The sequence below is a fragment of the Blennius ocellaris genome (genome assembly GCF_963422515.1).
Source record: "Blennius ocellaris genome assembly, contig: SUPER_24_unloc_1, whole genome shotgun sequence".
Taxonomy (NCBI): domain Eukaryota; kingdom Metazoa; phylum Chordata; class Actinopteri; order Blenniiformes; family Blenniidae; genus Blennius; species Blennius ocellaris.
The window spans coordinates 614,614-635,642 of NW_027662310.1; the positions used below are offsets into that span (position 1 = coordinate 614,614).

The window sequence follows — 21,029 nt, forward strand, 5'->3', positions numbered from 1 at the left end:
TCTTCTGGACCCGGTGTGTGGAACTCCTCTGGACCTGGTTTAGAAGACTGCTGGTCTTCTGGACCCGGTGTGTGGAACTCCTCTGGACCTGGTTTAGAAGACTGCTGGTCTTCTGGACCCAGTATGTGCCGTGTTTTGAAGGTCTTGTCTGGATTGTGTTGGTCTCCATTCACACTGATGTTGGCAGATCATTGACTTTTTGTTGTGTTATTGGTTGCAGGGTGTCCTCTGTGGACCTGCTGAGTCCTCTGTGGACCTGCTGAGTCCTCTGTGGACCTGCCGGACCGGCTCCCCGTCATGGCTGACAACCTCTACACGAGCACCTTCTCTGCGTCCGAGCTGGACTTTCCCCCATCGTCTTCCTCCTCTTCATCCTTGGCGTCTGCTGGCTTCCTCACGCTGGAGCATCGGGCGGCCTTTGTTTTCATCCTCATCCTCTTCATCTTCCTCGGCCTGCTGATCGTACGGTGCTTCCGGATCCTTCTGGACCCGTACCGCAGCATGCCGTCCTCCACCTGGACTGACTACATGGAGAAGGACACCTTCGACTACCGGATTTCCTGACAGGCAGCCTGAGAGGCAGCGGCGCCGACGACCGATAGGCTGAACTGAGACGACAATCACGCCATGCGAGTGGAGCGCAGGTTTCCCCCGCAGGGTTTAACCCTTGATATCGACTGGAGAAGCAGGGCACCGACTCACAGCCAAAACAAGGCTTCATTTCCACCACAACGTTTCAAGTAAAAACACATTGTTTTTGTGTTTTCATTTCAGAATCGTCTCATGTTTACACAGCAACGTTCTCATAACAATACCAGTTTCCACGGCAATGGCAGAAACACCGAAAATGACATAGTTAACATATTGGTCCACAAGTTGGTGCTGTTGTTTGCGTTTATAATGAAACCACACACACATGCAGCTGAGAACAATCTGCTCTAAACATTAATAATGGCTGTCAAAATAAAAGTACCAAGTCCCAGGACCATATGGACAGAGGAAACATTGTTCTGATTGTCCAGTTACTGAGCATGTGCACAACTTCTCGTCAGGACCAGGAGCATGAGCAATGTTTTCACCGTCCACTGGGGGGGCGGAACCTCAATGTTTCCACAAATGTGTGTTTTCTCTCATTTATGTAATGGCGGTCAGAGTAGCAGCATTTCAAAAATGTTGAGTTTTCCATTTCCATGGAACCTAAGTTGGAACAAGTCTTGTATTTTCACTTGAAACAGTGTTTGTGTAAATGAGGCCTGGCGGGACAAAACAATAGACTTTCTGCTTCTGTCTGGGACTTGAAGATGTTTTGGCCCAAATAAAAACCACCATGGACTAAAACAAGAAGCTGACCTCAGGATTCGTCAGCATTCAGAGCGATCTGGAGGATCTACTCAGATGTTTAATGTCTATCAGTTCAGACAACAGCTGATAACTTCTGGAAAACGTTGATAAGGTTTCAGTCTGCAGGCTGTTTTCCACACTGGATGAACATGTTGATCCATCAGACCTTCAGGAAAACCTGGAAGATCCCGTTCAGTCAAACCACAACCAAACTGCAAATGCTAATTCCCACATGACTGTATTGAACCTGCAGGTTTCTGAGTCTGAACAATGTCGATGTGTTTTTAACACATTTTGCGCCAAACAAAGGGAAACATGCGTCTTTGTGAACACTCGCAGGCTGATTGTCGCTTCGGTCCGTTTGGGCAGGTGACGGTCCAGACCATCAGCAGGAACACCACAATAATCCAACGCTCCATTTCCACATGACTCATGAATGGAGCGAGTGGTGTTGGGCTCCGATCGGACGGAGCTCTGCGGTGTCTGGACGGACGGACGTCCTCCTGCCCTGCAGCACATCGGCTCCCTGCCTCTCAACACACTGACTCTCAACACACTGACTCTCAACACACTGACTCTTTCTCAACGCTTTCTTTCTCTTCAACTTGGATTTACAGACGTTTTTCAAACAGCACCTGATGATGATGATGATGATGATGATGATGAAGAAGAGGAGTGAACATTCACTCGGAGTGGAACCTGGTTAATAAGTAACGTTTGTTTACAGGCGACAAACAAACGTGACCACTGGCGAGTCCAACACTGAACTGCGCCACAAACCCGAGTCGGCCCAAGACGATTTGGTGCCCGAGGCAAGATTTCATCTGGTGCCCCTTATATTGCAGCCAATTCCACCATAAAGAACATTTTTTACACACTTAAAGAAAAATGAAACACACCTTTACAGTTACAACACAATTTCTTTATTTAAAATATAAAAAATGCCTGTGAACAACTTTGACAGAATCGTAACACTTGTATTCATCATTGAATAAAGAAAAATTATAATAAATACAATAAGCGGGTTTCTTACATTTTTCCAGTCTCTCAGACCTCTGATGAGTTTAAAATGTCTCTGAGAAAACATTTTGCAGCAAAAGCCGTATAATGCATCTATTGTCTTTTCTTTAATACATCAAGCCAGCGTCTTTTGAGTTTCTCTCTGTTGGGATCTGCAGGAACACAGAAAGTTTGTTCATTTCTGGGGAGAGACAATATTCATTTGTCATGAGACGCAGTCATGACATGAATTCTGACGCAGGAATGTGATGGCCTTTCACATCTAGAATGGGGAAGGGGGGGACATTCTCCAAGACCTTCCTCCCCCCCCCTTTCTGCTCACAAGACTCTCCCCCCATGCAATCAGCCAGTCACTGATTGGTTGAAGCTCTCAGGCTTCGACACCTCTGAAGTCACACGTGGACAAAAGGCTTCAGCCAGCCTCCATTCTCTCTTGCACAACTACACTCTGAGTAGGTGAGTTGCTAGAGGAGCAGCTCATCCAGTGTTAGCACACAGCTAACACCAGAGGCCTGCAAGCAGGGGCCTCCGAACTCTTGCAAAGCAAACTCCAAGGAGGTGGGTTGCTGCAGAGCAGCTCATCCAGCGTTAGCATACAGCTAACACCAGAGGCCTGCAACCAGAGGCCTCCACTCCTCAACTCTTCTGCTGACCCGACCACGAGGGTCAGACCTTCCCCTGATCCAGAGACCAGCACCCAGAGTCTGATCTCCAGGGAAACCAACCAGTTCCTCCAGGACGGACCAGGGAAACGACGCCTCACAGAACTTCTTTGTGTTTTCCTCAACCAGCAGGAAAACCATCACAGACCTGAGCGACCAGCTCCTCAGTCTGGACAAAAGGAACAACCAGGAGCTGCAAAGAAGGACTCCTGAAACATCAACTTCATCTTCTTCTCCTCAGCCTGCAGAACCAGCAACCACAGTTAGCAGGAGGTGCTAACTACAGGAGAAGACACCAGCTTCCCTCCAGCAGGACAACAACTGAACTCCTTCAAGGAAGTGGGAACAACAACTGGGCTTTACCTGAGATTAGTTAAACCTGATGCTATGATAGAACTGTTTAACTTTCATGAAGATGTGTTGATTCTGTTACAGTGATCGCGTTCTGATGATAATATTAGGAGCCGTTATCAACTTGTAAACCAACGTTAGCTCTGCCACAGACACAGGGTCTGCATGCTAATCTTTGCTTTACTAACTAGTTAACTCACAATCCTACACATATCACATCAAAGACAACATCACACAGTAACTGAACACCATCTGACGACTCCTGACGTTTTACAAAACAAGTCTCATTCACATCAAGTCATTCTAGAAATGGTCCTTTAGCAGAGACACACAGAAGCAGACGCTACGGCTAGCTTCTATTGTTCTTTTGCTATCAGCACATGGCCGAGCTGTAAAGGACAGACCTCCTGTTCTCTGACAATCTCCATTTGGAATGTAGTTTCTTGTGATCCGCCATCTTGTTTTGTAGTTCCATCACACGTCTCACACACACTCCCTCCAACTCTCTCTCTCTCTCTTTCTCTCTCCACACACACACACACATGCACCTACACACACCCAGCTGTATATAGGTAGTTAGAATCTGTGTTTTATTTGTTTTCATTGTTAATAAATATAATGTTTGGAATCATACTTGCTGTTTTATTAATGAGCACAAAGGAGAATGAAATGTCGACTCTTCTGTGTCAAGAACTCCAAAATCCTTCAAGCTTTACTGTTAATTCTGGTAATTGTAATTAATTTAACTATTAATTCACATTCCTGATGAACAGTTTAGTATATCTTATGAGACTGATATAACTGAATTGGCTATCATTTCCTGTTACGACAGGTGGAGCTCCGAGGTTCTGATACAGATCAGATTAAATTTCAACATTATTAATAACTATCTTTGATAATTATTAATCATTATCGATAGCCAACCAAAACATAAATAGTGATCCATATGAGGACATAATGGTCCCAACATAATGGTGCCCCGTGTGAGGAGGTCAAAGTCGACTTTCATTCATATTTGTGCAATATTAATATCAGCGTACACTTTGGTACAAACCAAAAAATCTCTGATTCCGGTGTGAAATCTCCCAAAGCTTTCACATCCAGCATTGTCTTCCTGCTACCGCAGTAGACATCCAGCCATACTTACAAAAGTATGATGTGGTGAAAACTATTTTATTCACAACTGAATCAAAATTGAGAGACAGTGTGTGAGTAAATAAGCCCTTTGAGTAACACTGGAGTTGCTGCTCCAGCTCATGTCTCCAAGTTACTGCCCTGCAGTGAAACATTAGCATTCGAATGACACCCATTCAATGCAACAAGAAGCAAAGTTGGTGATTCTATTGTCCTTAAACTTATCACACCAGTGCCACCGGCCGTGTGATACTTCAAGAGTGAGTGAGAATCAGCTGATACTGCCAACGCATATCAGCATAAGAGCATTTTCGCCACAGTGACCAAAACACTGTGAAGTTTTTACCTCGCTGTTATTCCCAAATTCCAGCTTGAGTTAAAGTTAAAACTATTCCTAACTGATACTGCCATGCATTTTAGTTAGTGTATGTTTTAACCCTGGTACGCATTTGCAATCCTAAATTCCTACCTGATCTTATCTGTGTGTGTGAAGCTCTCTCTCCACAGGGAGTCCCCCTCCCACACAGAGGAGAACAATCCTTTGATCAGGCTAACCACAGGAACATTTTATGGTGTCTGCTAGACAACTCCATAAACACACACTTAAGTTTTCAAACGATAACTTAATCTTAGCCTCATCATCAGCATCCCTTTTGAAACAATGGAAATCAATAATTTGGACGAGTTGATCGCTTCAATTGCAAAAAGCTTGAAACCTGGTTTCACGGAACTCATTGGCAGATTGAGTCTGGCTGAATGCAATGAAGAGATAATCTCTCTAATTAATGGTTCTGGTAATGCACAGACTGCATCCCATGGTTCATTGTTGAGATGTTTGCTTCTAATCTTTCATAGGCAAACCACCCTCGCCTGTAAAGTTAAAGCAGACTTAGAAAAGGAAGTAGAACTTTTAAAAGTGCAAAATGCTTCTCTCCTCCATGAAGCTGGAACGGCGAGTAGGAAAGCATTACACTACTTAAAAGATCTACATGCAGCAGAGTCAGAACTCTGCTCACAAAGAGAAGAACTGTTCAGGCTTAGATCAGAGAATCTAACCCCAGTCAGAACTTCCAGCCAATGTGACTCTGGTTTTTCAGATTCATCCTCTGTGGAAGAGGAGCAGGGATCCCCACAGACGGTGAAATCTGTCCCAACCGAGTCAATGTCTTTGGGACTCCAGTCATTTGCAACCTGTCTGTCAACAGACAGAGTCAGCAATGACTTGACTTCCCAGTTTTCCGACTCAGATTTTGAGGAGACAGTAAGATTATCTTCCAGATTCTCTGATCAAAGTCCCTCTCATCCATCTTGTGACTCCCAGGTCAACAGGAGAAGGGGGGTCAGCTGCTTCACAGCTCCCCCCGACACACCTCCCAGACCTGAGGTATGTGACTCAAGCCATACCTTTTCAAATGCTAATTTAGTCCTGTCTTTATCAGAGAGGAAATCCAAGTTCCCTCGCTTTAAAGAGCTGACATTTTTAGCAGAAGACATGCCAATATTTGATCCAGACAACTCTGATCAACATATTGAGGATTATTTGAGAGAGTTAGACACTCATCTAGTTGATCTTCCACACGCCACCGACAGGGAAAGGATTCTCTTTTTGCGGAAAACCAGCTCACGAGCGGTCCATAAGTTTATCCAAACACAACCTCCCAGTGTGCAAGACAACTACACTCAGCTTCGCCAAGCGATGACGGACGAATTTTCTTCTGCCGTTGACGAAACGGACTGTATAGTTGCAGCTCTCCAAATTAAACATTCACGTCTTGAAAATCCCAGGGATTTTGATCAACGTTTGAGACACATGTACTTTCAGGGTAGAACCGCACCGGGCTTGGAAGAGAACCCAAAGTTCAAATCCATGTTCTTGCGTAACCTGCACCCTTCCATACGTGTTCACATTGCACTCATGACACTTAAAGGTATTCCATCCATGCATGAGCTCAGGAAGATCACACAAGCAGTCTGGGAAACTGCTGTCACTTCCAAAATCATCGCAAAACCATCTGAACCTGCCAGTTCCAATCCTACAGTGTCAAACAGATGTTCTCCCCCACACCCCTCTCACAACAGGTCGAGGGGGGGTGTGAAAAGACAGCAGGGAACCCAGAAGCGTAACCGCTGCATCCCACAGCTGCCTAGAGATGGCCATGCTCAGAACAGAAGCTGCAGAAGACCATACTGGGAGATTCTGACTCAAAACCAAGACGTGCACAGTGACCGGTCTGACAGCGACGCCCACTCTGACAGTTCTGACAGTTCCAGGCACAGTCAGGATTTCTCAGACAGGGACAACGCCTCCAACCGTCTCTCTGTCTCCCGCGACCAGGAGCGTTACCGCCCGGAGCCCCGAGCAAACCACAGACGCTCCAGGGCTCCTCATAGTCCATCCCTGCACTGACATCAACACAAATGCTAATCCAATGTAGCCACCTTGCTTCCTGCAGTTAGGCAGACTTGAGTTGTCAGCAGCAGCAGAAACTCCGTCCCTAAACAGTAATAGCAAGACACCCTGCTATTAACTTGGTAAGCCTAACTCCTGATTGGACTCAAAACACCACTGTCCACTTAACAAGTACACTGGATTATATTTTGTGCACAACCTTGTCAGACACATAGCTAGTTTGAAACACTAGTTAGGACTCATTATGACTTACACAGAGTCATATACATGCATTTCCATGCAGCTCTCATCAAGGTGACACCTCTCCTCCTTCTCACCTTAACCCATTCTAACTAACAACCCTGTGTCTCACTAACACCTAGGGGGAAACAAGTTAGTTATTTCACATCATGCCAGTGTCATTGTGGTTTATCTGAATTTTGTTCCATAACCTGAAGGATTGTTTTGTACTACTCTTGCATAGCAGAGATATATAGTACCAACAATGCCCAGTTGGTTACCAAATGTCCAGATGTTGCCACATGAATGAACTGATGAACTGATGAAATGATGAATGAACTTTCTTTTCTGTGGACTGAACATGTGTGTCCTCAGAATCACACATCGAGTCTGCTTCTGAAGACACAGGGGGGATGTTGGGATCTGCAGGACCACAGAAAGTTTGTTCATTTCTGGGGAGAGACAATATTCATTTGTCATGAGACGCAGTCATGACATGAATTCTGACGCAGGAATGTGATGGCCTTTCACATCTAGAATGGGGAAGGGGGGGACATTCTCCAAGACCTCCCCCCCCCCCCCCCCCCTTTCTGCTCACAAGACTCTCCCCCCATGCAATCAGCCAGTCACTGATTGGTTGAAGCTCTCAGGCTTCGACACCTCTGAAGTCACACGTGGACAAAAGGCTTCAGCCAGCCTCCATTCTCTCTTGCACAACTACACTCTGAGTAGGTGAGTTGCTAGAGGAGCAGCTCATCCAGTGTTAGCACACAGCTAACACCAGAGGCCTGCAAGCAGGGGCCTCCGAACTCTTGCAAAGCAAACTCCAAGGAGGTGGGTTGCTGCAGAGCAGCTCATCCAGCGTTAGCACACAGCTAACACGAGAGGCCTGTAACCAGAAGCCTTCACTCCTCAACTCGTCTGCTGACCCAACCACGAGGGTCAGACCTTCCCCTGGTCCAGAGACCAGCACCCAGAGTCTGATCTCCCATCAACCAGGAAAACCAACCAGTTCCTCCAGGACGGACCAGGGAAACGACGCCTCACAGAACTTCTTTGTGTTTCCCTCAACCAGCAGGAAAACCATCACAGACCTGAGCGACCAGATCCTCAGTCTGGACAAAAGGAACAACCAGGAGCTGCAAAGAAGGACTCCTGAAACATCAACTTCATCTTCTTCTCCTCAGCCTGCAGAACCAGCAACCACAGTTAGCAGGAGGTGCTAACTACAGGAGAAGACACCAGCTTCCCTCCAGCAGGACAACAACTGAACTCCTTCAAGGAAGTGGGAACAACAACTGGGCTTTACCTGAGATTAGTTAAACCTGATGCTATGATAGAACTGTTTAACTTCATGAAGATGTGTTGGTTCTGTTACAGTGATTGAGTTCTATAGAGAATGATATTAGGAGCAGTGATCAACCTGTAAACCAACGTTAGCTCTGCCACAGACACAGGGTCTGCATGCTAATCTTTGCTTTACTAACTAGTTAACTCACAATCCTACACATATCACATCAAAGACAACATCACACAGTAACTGAACACCATCTGACGACTCCTGACGTTTTACAAAACAAGTCTCATTCACATCAAGTCATTCTAGAAATGGTCCTTTAGCAGAGACACACAGAAGCAGACGCTACGGCTAGCTTCTATTGTTCTTTTGCTATCAGCACATGGCCGAGCTGTAAAGGACAGACCTCCTGCTCTCTGACAATCTCCATTTGGAATGTAGTTTCTTGTGATCCGCCATCTTGTTTTGTAGTTCCATCACACGTCTCACACACACTCCCTCCAACTCTCTCTCTCTCTCTCTCTCCACACACACACACACACACACACACACACACACACACACACACACACAGCTGTATATAGGTAGTTAGAATCTGTGTTTTATTTGTTTTCATTGTTAATAAATATAATGTTTGGAATCATACTTGCTGTTTTATTAATGAGCACAAAGGATAATGAAATGTCGACTCTTCTGTGTCAAGAACTCCAAAATCCTTCAATCTTTACTGTTAATCCTGGTAATTGTAATTAATTTAACTATTAATTCACATTCCTGATGAACTGTTTAGTATATCTTATGAGACTGATAGAACTGAATTGGCTATCATTTCCTGTTAAGACAGGTGGAGCTCCGAGGTTCTGATACACATCAGATTAAATTTCAACATTATTAATAACTATCTTTGATCATTATTAATCATTATCGATAGCCAACCAAAACATAAATAGTGATCCATATGAGGACATACTGGTCCCAACATCTCCATTGACTAAGACTCTACAGAAGAAATCATGTTGACACCTTATTCCATCATTTTCTATGGGAAATGTGAAATAGTTTTTGGTTTGATATGGTCCTCTTTGAACAAACTCTGTTCTAATTTCATCAGTGAAGTCAGATGGCCAGTCTGCAGGGTCTATTGGTGCTGCCTTTGTGTTACTTCGCTGTGTAGAGGTGGAGGGAGCAGAAGACGCTGAGGAATCTCATGGTTGTGCTGCAGATGTGGAGGCAGAGGATCCTCAGGGTGCATCATTTGACTGTGCAGATGTGGAGGAGGCAGTCGACCCTGATGCTGCATCACTTGGTTGTACAGTGGTCAGGGTACCACAATTGTCTACAGTTGGCCCGGGATTAGTGGCGGGGGGGTCAAATACTTTAAAAAGGCATCTTTCAAGAGAAGATGAGCATTTTTGAAACAATGAATATTTCATAATTTAGTCATATTGTGAACATAGAAATCTGCTAGGAAACCCAGGTAATTTGCACCTGAGTTGCATTACAGTCTATAACTGTCTAATGAGCAAAAACAACTACAGGGAATGTAGTTATTATTGGTCATTACAAACAGTATTATTGCAAAGGTCTGGACCAGTATGAACTCAATATCCAGACAATAGCTAGAGAAATATGCTAAATCTGCTCAAGATAAGCTTACATCACAATTGATAAAACACACTCTTATAAAAAGTTTATTTACAGTTCAAGAAATACCATTGCATCATGTTTTCTCTACAAAGCAGCAGAGCACGGCAAATGCTTTAAACTATTAATCAGCAGGCAGGGTTGAGTAGTAACGAATTACATGTAATGGCGTTACATAATTAGGAACCTGTGGAGGCGGAGAAAGAGAGACGGACGAAGGAGTCCAGTCACTTTTCTTTATTTCCTCCAACAGCAACAACAGTTCACCTGTCAAACCAACACTTCCCCTTATAGCTCCTCCCACTACCAACACCACTACGTCACCGACACACCCACTGCATTCTGTTTGGGAGACTTGGGGGGGGCGCCCACGTCTCGGGGGCTGTGCCACCTCCACCAGCTGCTCCGGCATGGTGAAACCCAGACCCGTTTACCCCCCATGTCCACCACAAAGTTCTTCCTCCCTGCCTCCAGGACGTGAAAGGGGCCGTCATACGGCGGCTGAAGTGGGGAACGGTGAGCATCTGATAAAGACATATTTGGCTGCCATCAGGTTTTTTGGGACAAATGACCAGTGATGAACTGGAACCGGGTCGAAGGTGTGGACTGCCCCGATGAACCTTGGTCGTCCCGCTGTGACCCCCCAGGGTTCTGATGGCTGTGGCAGGAACTCCCCGGGGACCCGTAGTGGCTGCCCCAACACCAGCTCTGCAGACGATGACTGGAGATCTTCCTTTGGAGCCGAACGCAGGCCCAACATGACCCATGGCAGTCGGTCAGCCCAGTTGCTGTCTGTGAGTGTGGCTCGGAGAGCGGCGGTCATCGTGCGATGGAAACGCTCACACAGTCCATTGGCCTGTGGGTTGAACGCCGTGGTCCAGTGCAGCTGCACTCCAAGGCCTTTAGCCACCTCTGTCCACAGCTCGGACGTGAACTGGGAGCCTCTGTCCCAAGTGACGTCCAAGGGCGTGCCGAACCGTGCCGCCCAGGTGGCTATGAAAGCACGAGCCACCTCTGCCGACGTCGTTGAAGCCAGCGGGACCACCTCTGGCCACCTGGTGGTCCTGTCCACCATGGTGAGGAGGTGAGTGAAGCCTTGGGAGGGAGGCTTTACTCACCTCTGGTCACCTCCTGGTCCTGTCCACCATGGTGAGGAGGTGAGTGAAGCCTTGGGAGGGAGGCTTTACTCACCTCTGGCCACCTCCTGGTCCTGTCCACCATGGTGAGGAGGTGAGTGAAGCCTTGGGAGGGAGGCTTTACTCACCTCTGGTCACCTGGTGGTCCTGTCCACCATGGTGAGGAGGTGAGTGAAGCCTTGGGAGGGAGGCTTTACTCACCTCTGTCCACAGCTCAGAGGTGAGCTGGGAGCCGCTGTCTGAAGTGACGTCCAAGGGCGTGCCGAACCGTACCACCCAGGTAGCTATGAATGCGCAAGCTACCTCTGCCGACGTCGTTGAAGCCAGCGGGACCACCTCTGGCCACCTATTGTTCACATACTGCCCCCACTGCATGGTGGTGAGCGCTACCGGCGCTGTGGGAGATGGGTGGGCCAGCATGGCGGTGTTGGAGAGCGCAGCCTTGGCCTTTTGGAAAGCCAGGATCCTTTCTGCAGACCAGTCCACGTCCTGCTTGGCCTTTCCGCTCCTCAGTGCTTCATACAGCGGCCTCATCAGCTGAGCTGCATGTGTGATGAAGCGGTTGTAAAAGTTCACTCCTCAGAGGCCTCTTAGGGGCGTGGTTGGGTGTTTTCCTTCTCCTGTCTCTCCTGCCCTTTTGTTCCAGGCTGTTTGAGGAAGTGGAGTTGCTGAGGGATTCATTACCTGATTCAGTTCAGCTGTGACGACCGGGTGGAGCTCGTCTTCCGCTGATCAGCTGCTCCTCTTAAAGATGCTGGACTCCACTCGGCGCTGGATCGTAACACTCCCTGCGTTAGTATGCCTGCGTATGTTGTCTCCCAGTTTAGTGTTATATTAACGCCACTTCCTTTTGCTTCCCTTTGAAGACTCGCCAGCCTCAGCTTCCTTGGTTTCCTGACCCACCGTGACCAGACCCGACTCTAGCCCCAGTAGCTCCTGCCTCAGCTAGCCGCCTTCACCTCCTGCCTCCGGAGCCTGCGACACCTTCAATTCACTCTTGTTAAAGAATAAACTCTTCAAAGTGTACTCATCTGTCTCCAGTTGGTTTCTCCGTACCTGAGCCTCCGAAGTCCCACCGTAGCAAACACTTAGCTGGGTTCACGATCAGTCCATGCTCCTGCAGTCTTTCAAACAGCTGACGCAGGTGTAGCAGGTGCTCCGCAGGCGAGGCCACCAGGATGTCATCCAGGTAGATGAATAGGAAAGGTAAGCCCCTTAACACGGAGTCCATCAAGCGCTGGAACGTTTGTGCTGCACCTTTCAGACCAAATGGCATCTGCAGAAACTCAAACAGTCCAAAAGGTGTGATCACTGCAGTTTTGGCTACATCCTGCGGGTGGACTGGCACCTGGTGGTAGCCTCTCACCAGATCCACCTTGGAAAACATAACCTTCCCCGCCAGGTGGATGGAAAAGTCTTGGATGTGTGGAACAGGGTACCGATCATGTGCCGTGACCGTATTAAGGCGTCGAAAATCCTCCCAAGGCCTCCAATTCCCATCAGATTTTGGGACCATATGCAATGGTGACGCCCACGGGCTGTCAGAGCGCCGCAATATACCCAGTCTCTCCATAGTGGCAAACTCCTCCTTAGCAATCGCCAGCTTTGCCGCATCCAGTCAGCGGGGGCGAGCAAAAACCGGCGGCTATAATGTTCCACTCCGTGTTTGACGATGACGGCTGAAAACGTGGGGACTGTCAGTTCAGCAAACTCTGGCAGGAGCTGCTGGTACACATCCCCCGAAGCCAAGATATTAGTGTTGGGATTTATGGTTGGTAATTAGCATTAATAATTACTGTAAGTAATGGACTACTGAAAGTAATAGATTACTGAAAGTAATTTAGGAAAAATTGGAATTACTAATAAAGTAAACGGTTAGTTACTCATCAGCAACTCCTAGAGTAATATAGTAATTACTCAAAAGTTAATAAATTATCAAAAATAATTTATTAATGGAAAATTATTAATTTGCATAAATTGGTTATTTATCAAATAATAATTGAATCGGGGCACCACCAGCTAAGCTGGAAATAGCTAATACCAAATTTCAGTCTCGTTTGTCAAAAGCTTATTTAAGTTAGTTAATATTTCTGTGTAAATATAACAATATTAAATAACAAGGAAGGTGTGAGATTCGAGCACAGACTGTTACAAACCAGTGAATTGTCAACAATAAATACACAATGATTACCAAGAATCCATCAATTCAGTTAAAATGCGTTTATTAACAAAAAGGTAATTATTCAAAAATAATTCAGAAATTATTTATTAAAACAACACAATTAAGTAATAAACAATCAAACACGGAGATCTAATCTATTAAACAGCAAACACTATGTACAAAGAAAGAGGGTGTGTGTGTGTGTGTGTGTGTGAGAGTGAGCATGTGTGTGTGTGTGTGTGTGTGTGTGTGTGTGTGTGTGTGTGTGTGTGTGTGTGTGTGTGTGTGTGTGTGGAAGCCTGTGAATGGGTGCAATGACCACGAGTGTCCACTAGGTGGCGGCGGACCTTGGAGGGTCAGTGTCAGTGGGTGTAATGACCTCGAACGGACACTAGATGGCGGCAGGCGTCTAGTTCGAGGCAGTAACCGGAACGACCACTAGGGGCGCGGCGGCGCACGGAGGGAGAATGCAATGACTCGACTTGTCCACCGAGTGGCGGTCTTTCAAGAGATTGCAATCACCAACGCGGCCACCAGAGGCGCTCGGCGCACTCTTTCTGGACAGCGTGACGTCACTGTGCTCGTGCACGGCTCGTGAGCCTGCTCGGAGCACCTGGGGGCTCGTGATCGAGTTTTCCCAGGGGCAGTGAACTACACACGGTCACAGAGCGCATGGGGAGCAGCTGTGCTGCTGCGATCGTTTGTGAGGAGGAGAGAGAAAAGAGGGGGAGGAAGTAGGACAGATCCTACTGGGTGTCCAGCTCTGCACACTGTCTCGCGGTGTGTGTAACTGTGCAGTTGTACACACATCTAGATATGAGAATGTGCAGGATCTAGACAGAGAGAGAGAGAGAGAGAGAGAGAGAGTTGCACAGTGTGGGAGGTTCGCGCTGATGTAAATCCAACGCGCAGACACAGATTGGTTGGAAACAGGGATCGGCGTCCCTGACTTCAACACAATAATAAACACACTGCAATATTACAGTCACGTTATTCTCATTGTCTGCCCAGACTCTAAGCCTTACTCAGTTTGACGAGGGTGAACGTGCTGCGGGGAAAATCCGTTGATTTCCCGGCTGCGAGCTGGTTTCTCTGGCGTCCCAGGGAAAACAAGCTGAACTGGTCTGTGGACAGGAAAAAGTCCACAGATGATCCTAGGATGATCAAGCGCTTCTTTTGAGGAGGGGGAGAAGAAGCGGCTTCAGGTCTGCATGCGGGAGGACGGTGCGCTGCCAGCTGCACACTCGGCTCCGGTGAAGAGGAAAAAAAAGGAAAAACGAAAAACGAAAGTAGTTCCACGGTGGTTGTCGGCTCGTCCGGCCAGGTGAGGAACTCCGGCCCGGTCAGCGTTAACACATGCAGTACTTTCTCTCCGTGTGAGGAGGTGCGTCCGGCTCGGAGCACCTTCGGCTTGGAAGAGAAAGAAATCCCCCCCCCCGGGGTTTTTTATACCTCTTGTTTTGGTTTCGGGTTTCCGGCCGGCTCTGGGTCATGTGGACCAATCCTGAGGCAGGGCCCGCCCCAGACATTCCAGCTGGTGAGGGAGCTCTCAGGCTCCCCCTGCCGTTGGCCTCCAGTGTTGCACCTTGGACGGGGGGAGATCCGGGGGGTGATCACATGACCAATGGCGAACTTTTCCAGTTCTGACCATGTGGTCTCTTTGTTCTCAAAACGTGGTCCCCCCTCCCCCCTTCCATGAGGTTGAGTGGCCCCAACATTAGCGAGGGACACCACCTCTCCTTTCCCCAAAGTGCAGGAGAAGGAGGAGAAGGAGACGGCGATTCACCATGTCCACTAAGAGTCCGTGTGCACACAGAGAATCTGCTCCCAGGATGGGCACGGACACAGCAGCCATCACAAAATCCCATCCCAACTGACGGCCATTAAAACACACGTTCACCAACCTGGTGCCAAATGTGCGATGGAAGTCCCGTTAGCATCCAGAGGCCCTTTACCACCGCTCGCCACGTCGGTGGAGGAGGCGGGGCTGATGCTCTGCTGGGCGCCGGTATCCACGAGGAAACGCCTCCCGGATACAGAGTCTTTAATAAAGAGCAGCGTTCCGATGTCCCCGGCGCTCATGGCTGCTAACAAGCACCGGGTCTGGCGTTTCCCTGCACAGAGAAGGAGCAGGGCGGCGTGCAGCGCTTGGCTCTGCTCCCGAACCGCCGGTGGTAAAAACACAGCTGGTTGTCATTCCTGCGCCGATCCGTAATCGTCCCGACCGCAAACTGCACTTCCTCCTCCGGCCGGTGTTCCGGTGGCTCCGGCAGGACTGCATGCACTCCGTACTGCCGTGACGCCAGCAGGAGCTTGTCTGCCTCTTCCAGCCCCCGATAGTCCTTCGTGAACCAGAGCCGTGCGGACCGGAGCTGGGAGTTGATGCAGAAACAGGTGGATGAACAGGAACTCCGCATCCCCCGATCTCCGCAGCGCCAACATGTTCTCCATCAGCTCCGTTGGTTTACTGTCTCCCAAGCCGTTGAGAGACAGGAGACGCTCGGCGTCGGACAGCTGGAACAGCCCACAGGAGCAGAGTTCTGTGGGCGGCGTACTTCCCTTGCGCCGGCGGGTCCCGCAGCAGCCCCATCGGGTCCCGGAGCAGCCCCGTCACTCGTCGGGTCCCGGAGCAGCCCCGTCGGGTCGGGGAGCAGCCCCGTCGGGTCCCGGAGCAGCCCCGTCACTCGTCGGGTCCCGGAGCAGCCCCGTCACTCGGCGGATCCTCGGAGGTGGAACCGAGCCTTGATGTGCTGGAACCACGGTTCCAGATGATGTGGACAAAACTCCGGTAGTTTGACCGCCGCGCCATACACCACGGCCGCTCCGGCCGCCGCGCCATACACCACGGCCGCTCCGGCCGCCGCGCCATACACCACGGCCGCTCCGGCCGCCGCGCCAGACCCCACGGCCACCGCGCCATACACCACGGCCACCGCGCCATACACCACGGCCGCTCCGGCCGCCGCGCCGCCGGGGATTGTACTGCTGCTGGCTTCGGTCGACATGTTCACACGTCAGGTCACCAGTGTGGAGGCGGAGAAAGAGAGACGGACGAAGGAGTCCAGTCGCTTTTCTTTATTTCCTCCAACAGCAACAACAGTTCACCTGTCAAATCTAGTTTTCATTGGATTTCCAGCTGGTGCATTTGTTCCCTTTTGCTTCCTGCTTTATTTCTTGCGTGATCATGAAGAAAATAAGAAAATGATGTGCTTTTGGCTATAATGGTCAATCGGAAAGAATTCAGAAGAAATTCTCTGAAGATGATTCTGTTTGCAGTCCTCCAAACTGTGATTTAAGAAGCATGTTCTTTCTGTTCTGTTTGAGTTTGATGGATTTTCATTAATTATATTTTATATGTATATTTATTTATTCTCAAAAATGTTTTATTCTTTTTTTGTCTTTGGTCTTTTGAATAAAATGATTTACATCGTGACCGTGGCTCAGGTGGTAGAGTGGTCGTCTTTCGGAGTGAGAGGTCGGAGGTTCGATCCCAGTCTACACTGGTCTATGTGTCGAAGTGTCCTTGGGCAAGACACTGAACCCTAAATTGCTCCCAGTGGTGGACTAGCGCCTTGCATGGCAGCTCTGTCCCATTGGTGTGTGAATGTGAGCGTGAATGGGTGAATGAGCTGATATGTGAAGTGCTTTGGGACTACCTCAGTGTGGTTAGAAGGCGCTATATAAATCTAGACCATTTACATTTAATAAAATGATTTGTGTTTCTCTTCATATAGTTTTGTTTTATCTTCAGACAAATAATTTTAGGTCATTTGTATGATATGGAGAAATATTTTCTATTTTTTGTATTAAACAAATTGTTTTGATTAAAACAAGTGTATTCTATGTATATTTTATTTTGAAAAAAGTGTTTTTTTATATTTTGGTGTTTTTTAATTCTTTCCTATTTTGTTTGAACTGTTACCCCACATGGAAAGAACCTATATGAGGATATATGCACATATATGAAACCTATATGCAGCATATATGCACATATATGACAATATATATGCTGCATATATGCACATATATGCACATATATGCTGCATATATCCACATATATGACAATATATGGGCTGCATATATGCACATATATGCTGCATATATCCACATATATGACAATATATGTGTAGCCCTTGCTAAAATAATGGGTGTAGTGTATTTTCAAAACAATATATAAACCATCTACAGATTCGTAAGTCATGGGAAATTCATTTTTGTATTGAGGTGTTTAAAAAAGAAATGTATAAATATGGTTATGGTTGTATGTTTTCTTAAAATACAATTTAAAGAAAAAAAAGTTAAAAAATCTACAAAGAGTTCATGTCATGCAAAAAGAAAAAAAAGTAAGTTCATCTGTGTTCAATGTTTTGAAGTGCAATGTTATTTATACAGTATTGTTGGTTTTAAGAAGTGTCTATCTAAAATGTCTTTGATTTGATTGGCTCATGTAGAGCTCAGGAGACTCCGGCCAATGGCGTGAGCAGTTTGATGTGAGGGGGCGGGAGAGAACGGTGTTTTCCGGGAGGAGAGAGAGACGGAGTTGACCAAACTGTGTCGTGTTTTCGAGATTTTTGGAGGCTGAAAGTTTTGTTGTGAGGTAAACGGAATGTTACCTGATAAGACGGACTTTTGTGCCTTGGTGAGAGGATCTGCGCCCTCCGGTGTGGACGAGAGAAGTCGGACTGAGCCGTGCCGAGCGGATCCAGCATCTTGGCTGTACCTGCCGGCGAGGCGCCATTTTCCTCAGTTCCCCGCGGACAGCGGGGAACATGAACTGTGATGGGAGCCGTGAGTAACCACTGCTTTGCAGGTGCTACGTTTTTTTTTTTCTTCGCTCAGAGAGTGAAGAGACCAGTGTTTGAGGTCCAACGCACACGAGCACGAAACAGGCCTGCAACAGGGTTGTAGGGGTAGTTTTTCCTGGACTTCTGTGAACTGTGGGGTGTGTGAGTGAAAGTGTGTGTGTGTGTGTGGGCCCATCACATGTTTGGTTCATTTTTATGTTTCAGTATATATGAGTAGCCAGTGATTTCCATCATTTGGAGTGATTTGAACGGGTATAATTTCTGTTTGAGTATTAATTTTGTTGTCACTGAACCCGAGTGATTAGTTCATTTATTTCTTATTTTGTTTTTTTTTGTTAAACTAAAAATACAGTTACTAAAAGGTATTTATATTTAAAGTACTGTGTGTGTGGTTTTCCTTTACTTGCATCCTATTTTATTGTTGAGCATAAATACGTTTATATATAAATGGATAGCTCAGGTGGCAAGGCAACAGACTGGTGCACGGGAGACCCTGGTTCGATTCCCGCTAGGGGCACTGAGCAAATAACATCATCCAGAGTGGGCCCACATGGAAAGAACCTATATAAACTTATAGGTTTGGAATATATGTGGCATATATAAAATTGGCCATTTTCCTATATTGCATATAGGTGTGCATATATGGGCACATATAGGTTTGCATATATGGGCACATATGTTATGTACATATATGTGCGCATGTATGCACACATATATATGTGCGCATGTATGCACACATATATGTACATAACATATAGGAAAACGGCCAATTTTATATATGTCACATATATTCCAAACCTATATCAAAACCTATATTAAAACATATATGTTTATATAGGTTCTTTCCATGTGGGTGTTAGCAGCATAGCGCTCGCTGTGGCACTGATGCGCGTCCGGGACACCGGAGTCTGGAGCTTTCGTCTCCGGCGCTGACCGCGCTCCGGCAGCTCCGCTTCCCAGAGGCGGTCAGTGTTCTGTTCAGCCGCGGTCAGTGGCGCTTTATCACGGTCAGTGGCGCTTTATCGCGGGGACGGACCGCGGAAGCGATGAAAAGGAGCTCGGAGCTCGGCGCTTCCGTGTTCCGGCGCTGAGCTGCCGGACCGCGATCAGCGCCGGAGTGGAGAACCTCCTGCATTTGAGCAGAAAGCTCAGACTCCCGTGTCTGTGCCTCAGACAACCGGGGGGAACGCTCCGGCCACTTGCCCCGCCCCCCAGCGCTCGAGTGCGGGGCAAGTGGCCCCAAGTGGCCGAGCGACTCGCTCTCTCAAAACAAACACGGAAGTTGCGGCTGCAGCTCTCCGCTGCAAAAAATGACTGCTGCAAAAAGTAACTTTTTTTTTTTTTCCGCTGCAAAAAATAACAGCGCAAAGTGGAGAATTTAAACAACAACAGAGGATTCATAAGATCTAAATCTGACGACGTTCTTTTCTGTTATAATGTCACATTTCTGCGGAGCTCATAAGCCCCGCCCACTTTTCATGCTCCTCTCTGCAGTGGAGACACGACCCAAAATTCCGGTCGGGGTTAGTGCTTCCGAACTGCTCCGTACCGCTCCGCTCCGCCCCGGCACTTGTGTGCGGTGGAGACGGGGCTTTACTCTCAGTGTTCCTGGAGCAGGAGTTTGGTTCACATTGCCGGCAGTAAGTCGGACCTGTTCCCAGTGTACGTTGGTCTCCAGCAGGGGTGTCCTTTATCACCGGTTCTGTTCTTCATATATATGGACAGAATCTCTAGGCACAGCCGGGGGCCGGAGGGGGTCCAGTTTGGGGACCACAGGATCTCATCTCTGCTATTTGCGGATGATGTGGTTCTGTTGGCTCCATCAAGCCTGGACCTTCAGCGTGCACTGACGTGGTTCACAGCCGAGTGTGAAGCAGCTGGGATGAGGATCAGCACCTCTAAATCCGAGGCCATGGTTCTCCACCGGGAAAATGTGTCTTGCCCCCTCCAGGTCAGTGGAGTGCCCTTGTCTCAAGTGGAGGAGTTCAAGTATCTTGGGGTCTTGTTCAGTGGGGGAAAGATGGAGCGTGAGCTCGACAGGCGGATCGGTGCAGCGTCTGCAGTTATGTGGTCGTTGTATCGGTCCGTCGTGGTGAAGAAGGAGCTGAGCCAAAAGACCAAGCTCTGGATTTACCGGTCGATCTTCGTTCCTACCCTCACCTATGGTCATGAACTATGGGTCATGACTGAAAGAACCAGATCCCGGATACATGTCTCTCTGGTAGGAGGCCTCAGGACAGACCCAGGACACCTGGAGGGACTATGTCTCTCTGGTAGGAGGCCTCAGGACAGACCCAGGACACCCTGGAGGGACTATGTCTCTCTGGTAGGAGGCCTCAGGACAGACCCAGGACACCCTGGAGGGACTATGTCTCTCTGGTAGGAGGTCTCAGGACAGACCCAGGACACCTGGAGGGACTATGTCTCTCTGGTAGGAGGCCTCAGGACAGACCCAGGACACCTGGAGGGACTATGTCTCTCTGGTAGGAGGCCTCAGGACAGACCCAGGACACCTGGAGGGACTATGTCTCTCTGGTAGGAGGTCTCAGGACAGACCCAGGACACCTGGAGGGACTATGTCTCTCTGGTAGGAGGCCTCAGGACAGACCCAGGACACCTGGAGGGACTATGTCTCTCTGGTAGGAGGCCTCAGGACAGACCCAGGACACCTGGAGGGACTATGTATCTCTGGTAGGAGGCCTCAGGACAGACCCAGGACACCTGGAGGGACTATGTCTCTCTGGTAGGAGGTCTCAGGGCAGACCCAGGACACCCTGGAGGGACTATGTCCCTCTGGTAGGAGGCCTCAGGACAGACCCAGGACACCCTGGAGGGACTATGTCTCTCTG

At 48.1% G+C, this 21,029-nt stretch overlaps 1 protein-coding gene across 1 annotated transcript; it reads left to right on the plus strand.

Annotated features, from left to right (window-relative positions):
• Positions 1-297: 297 nt before the first annotated feature.
• On the plus strand, positions 298-564 carry LOC308147871 (cortexin-3-like; the record flags this gene model as incomplete). Its single annotated transcript, XM_080521246.1, has 1 exon — positions 298-564. The coding sequence occupies one exon, from the start codon at positions 298-300 to the stop codon at positions 562-564; it is 267 nt and encodes an 88-aa protein (XP_080377372.1).
• Positions 565-21,029: the final 20,465 nt, after the last annotated feature.